Raw genomic sequence first — 3,539 nt, 5'->3', positions numbered from 1 at the left:
AAATGAGATGGGCAACGTATATCTTTTATGTTTCATCTGTATTGATAGATAAAACATTAAATCTTTTCTCTATCCTTCTCTCTCTCTCTCTCTCTCTCTCTCTCTCTCTCTCTCTCTCTCTCTCTCTCTCTCTCTATCTCTCTATCTATTTATCTATCTCTCTCTCTCTCTCTATCTATCTATCTATCTATCTATAAATGTAAATTTTCACTCACATTATTCTTGCCAAGACGATTCGTTTCAGTGTTCCCACCTCATCAGTCGGCATAATCCAAATGGATTATGCCGACTGATGAGGTGGGAACACTGAAACGAATCGTCTTGGCAAGAATAATGTGAGTGAAAATTTACATTTATATATTAGCTCTAACCACCATTATCGAGCACTTTCGTACTACAAGTACCCACCAACACTCATAAATATCTATCTATCTATATATCTATATCTATCTATCTTATCTATCTATCTATCTATCTATCTATCTATCTATCTATCTATCTACTCTATCTATCTATCTATCTATATCAACGATCAATCTATCTATCTCTATCTCTCTCTTTTTGTTTGTTTATTTTTCTTTCCCCCTCTCCTTTATCTCCCTCCTCTCTCTTTCTCTCTCTCTCTCTCTCTCCGTTCTCTCTCTCCATTCTCTCTCTCTATCTCTCTCTGTCTCTCTCTTTTCTCTCTCTACTCTCTTTCTCTCTCTCTTGTTTTCTCTCTCTCCTCTCATTCTTTTCTATTTCTCTCACACACATACACACATACACACACTCTGTGTATGTATTATATATATATATGATATATATATATATATATTATATATATATATATATTTATATATGTGTGTTTGTGTGTATGTGAGTGTGTGTGTGTGTGTATGATATTTTTTTAAATTTACGTCCACTATTTATACTCCCTAATTTATTAATGTCGATATTTACTATTCATAATACAGAATGCCCACCAGTACCGATTATATAGATAGTATGCAGATGACGTCACTAGGCCTTTGTTATTGTTTTTGCCATCCGCGTTTGTGAGTTGTTTCACTAAACTGTATTAACCAGACTTATAAAAGTTCATGGTTAACACATAGTTTGTGTGTTGGTCCGTTGTACTTCCGGATGGCATGTTGTGAACTCCTTGGCCAAGCGCATTCTATCTATAAAACGTTACATTTGGTCCAACCCAGGTCCCACTTTAGCGAGAAGGTCCAGCCCAATCTCAAGTCAAGAGTGCAGCACGCATCACGGTCCAGCACGAACACGTGGAATTCAACATCGTCATCAAAAACCTTTCGTGTGAAGATGAGTCGGAGTACAGGTGGTCGTTTTTTGTTTGTTTTGTTTTTAAGGGTTTTACGGCCCTTGCAAACACATTTAGGTCATATGTGACTCTCGTCTCAAAACTGTATTAAGTCGGGATGATTAAGATGCTGAAATGGAATGTGTAGCCAGAAAATTCAGACTTAAGTTGAGTTTATATGCTTTATAGAGGACTATCATATTATACTGTGCTAAATACCAATAATTGATATGTTTTACCATGTTTTAACTATAATTTGACTTTTTAGCATCTGGTCCATCCCGACATAATACCGTTTTGAGACGAGGGGTCACATATCAGCACCAGGTTGAGGAAAATGTATGTAAAAAAAAGAAAGAAAAATTTGAATTTTATATAGCGCAATATCCACTAACGTGCTCAAAGTAAGCGCTTTACAAGGAATCCCTGGCCAACGGCAATATTTATCATTTAGGACAGGACATTATGGACGCTGTTAGGCGATATTCCAATATTTTGTTTTTCGGACAGAGAGAGACAACGTTGGTTAACGGCCATGTACTCATTTTACACCTGAGTACGGTGAGAGAAAAAATATATATTTTGATACATGTTGTCAGATTAGAATATATTGAAGAGTACACAAGTGACTGTAAAAGTTCTAGCCAGCATGAAGAATAAAAAGTACCGATTTTCTTTGTTTAGAACCACGCTGCTCACCGTTGCTGGGCGACGTGACATCAGACTATTGAATCCAATTGGTCATTTGCTCAGCATGACACATGGGTATGTTTACAACTTTCAATAAACACAGCAGTGAGTTTACATTTATTGAGAAATGTCCAATCAATCATGTGATCGATGACTCGGTTGGACGAAAACATAAATGTGACCCATCGTCTCAAAACGGTATTATGCCGGGATCAACAGATACTCAAAAACCCAAAATTACTGCTAAACTGGTCAAAATTTTGATGTATTGGTACTGGTACCTTCAAATATGATATTAATTCCCATCATAAAACATTTATTTAAACTCAACCAAAATCTGATATTTCTGGTTATAAATTCAATTTTCATGCATCTAAACCATCCGACATAATTACCGTTTTGAGGCGAGGGGTCACAAATATAGATTGCTCCCATTGACTCCTGCCGTTTAAAAAGGATTTACTGTTTCCTTCCTTTCCCACAGGTGCAGCGCCATTACTCCGCACGGGGAATTGCTGTCTGTAGCCGAACTCAGCGTCTATGGTAAGTCTACACTTAAACTCCTTCAACCCTAACACCGACTTATAGGGATGAGATTAGCGGAAGAGTAGCGTCCTTGATTGGACGTCACCTTACAGAGAGAACGTCAATTTGGTTTTGAAGTGTCTCAAGCCGCTTTCACCGGAAGCGAGGACGAGAGACGCATGCACATAACCAACATGACGTTCTCTCTCTCTTATAACTTTTCCGCCGGTGACGTCACAGACTATGGGTGACGTCCAATCAAGGGACGCTACTCTTCGCTAATCTCATTCCTATATCCGTAGTTTACACGGATTAAAAATGAGCTTTTATATAGCGCAATATCCACTAAATGTGCTTAAATCGCTTTACAAGGGGTCCCTGGTCAACTGCAACACTTAACATGTAGGACGGGACATGACGAGCCTGTTAGGCGATGTTATAATTTTTCGTACAGAGACATTGTTAACGGCCAGGTACTCATTTTACACAAGTGAGGTAGAGCCTTCTCCAAGGACTCAACCTTGGGCCGAGCGAGGCTCAAACCCAGGACCTTCGATCGAAAGCGAGTGTCATACCACAAGACCACATAGCCGCACAAGGTTACTTTTACTCTAAGCCTAATTATTATTATTATTATTATTATTATTATTATTATTATTATTATTATTATTATTATTATTATTATTATTATTATTATTATTATTTTATTATTATTATTATTATTATTATTATTATTATTATTATTATTATTATTATTATCAATATGACAAATAATTAACAACCAAAAATTTACTTTTGATCAATGAATTAATAAGCAAGCAATTACATACATTCTAAAGACCAATTTTCACTCTCCCATTTATTTTCACTTCCAACCATGCTCTAGGCGTCTTGCTTGCATTATTTTATTCCCATTAATTTTATCCCTTAAATCAAGACTCCGATTACCATACCAGTTGCATTATATGATAACATTTTTGTATAGAGTATGTTATTATTATTTTATAGTCTCACCATG

General features: G+C 36.3%; 1 protein-coding gene across 7 annotated transcripts in view; it reads left to right on the top strand.

The window, feature by feature from the left end:
• Positions 1–3,539, top strand: part of LOC144960010 (uncharacterized) — a 147,985-nt gene that overhangs the window by 116,883 nt on the left and 27,563 nt on the right. For 4 of the 7 annotated variants that reach the window (XM_078892949.1, XM_078892950.1, XM_078892947.1 and 1 more), the window contains exon 6: positions 2,481–2,539. The exons of the other annotated variants lie outside the window; for them this stretch is intronic. In XM_078892949.1, the coding sequence (XP_078749075.1) occupies positions 2,481–2,539 (59 nt within the window). The remainder of the gene's footprint in view (positions 1–2,480; positions 2,540–3,539) is intronic. 7 annotated transcript variants of the gene reach the window in all.

The sequence above is a fragment of the Berghia stephanieae genome, chromosome 14 (genome assembly GCF_034508935.2).
Source record: "Berghia stephanieae isolate SIO BIC M18660-M18661 chromosome 14, UCSD_Bste_1.3, whole genome shotgun sequence".
In the NCBI taxonomy this organism is placed as follows: domain Eukaryota; kingdom Metazoa; phylum Mollusca; class Gastropoda; order Nudibranchia; family Aeolidiidae; genus Berghia; species Berghia stephanieae.
The sequence above is the reverse complement of the archived record's forward strand: the minus strand, read 5'-3'. Positions and strand labels throughout refer to the sequence as shown.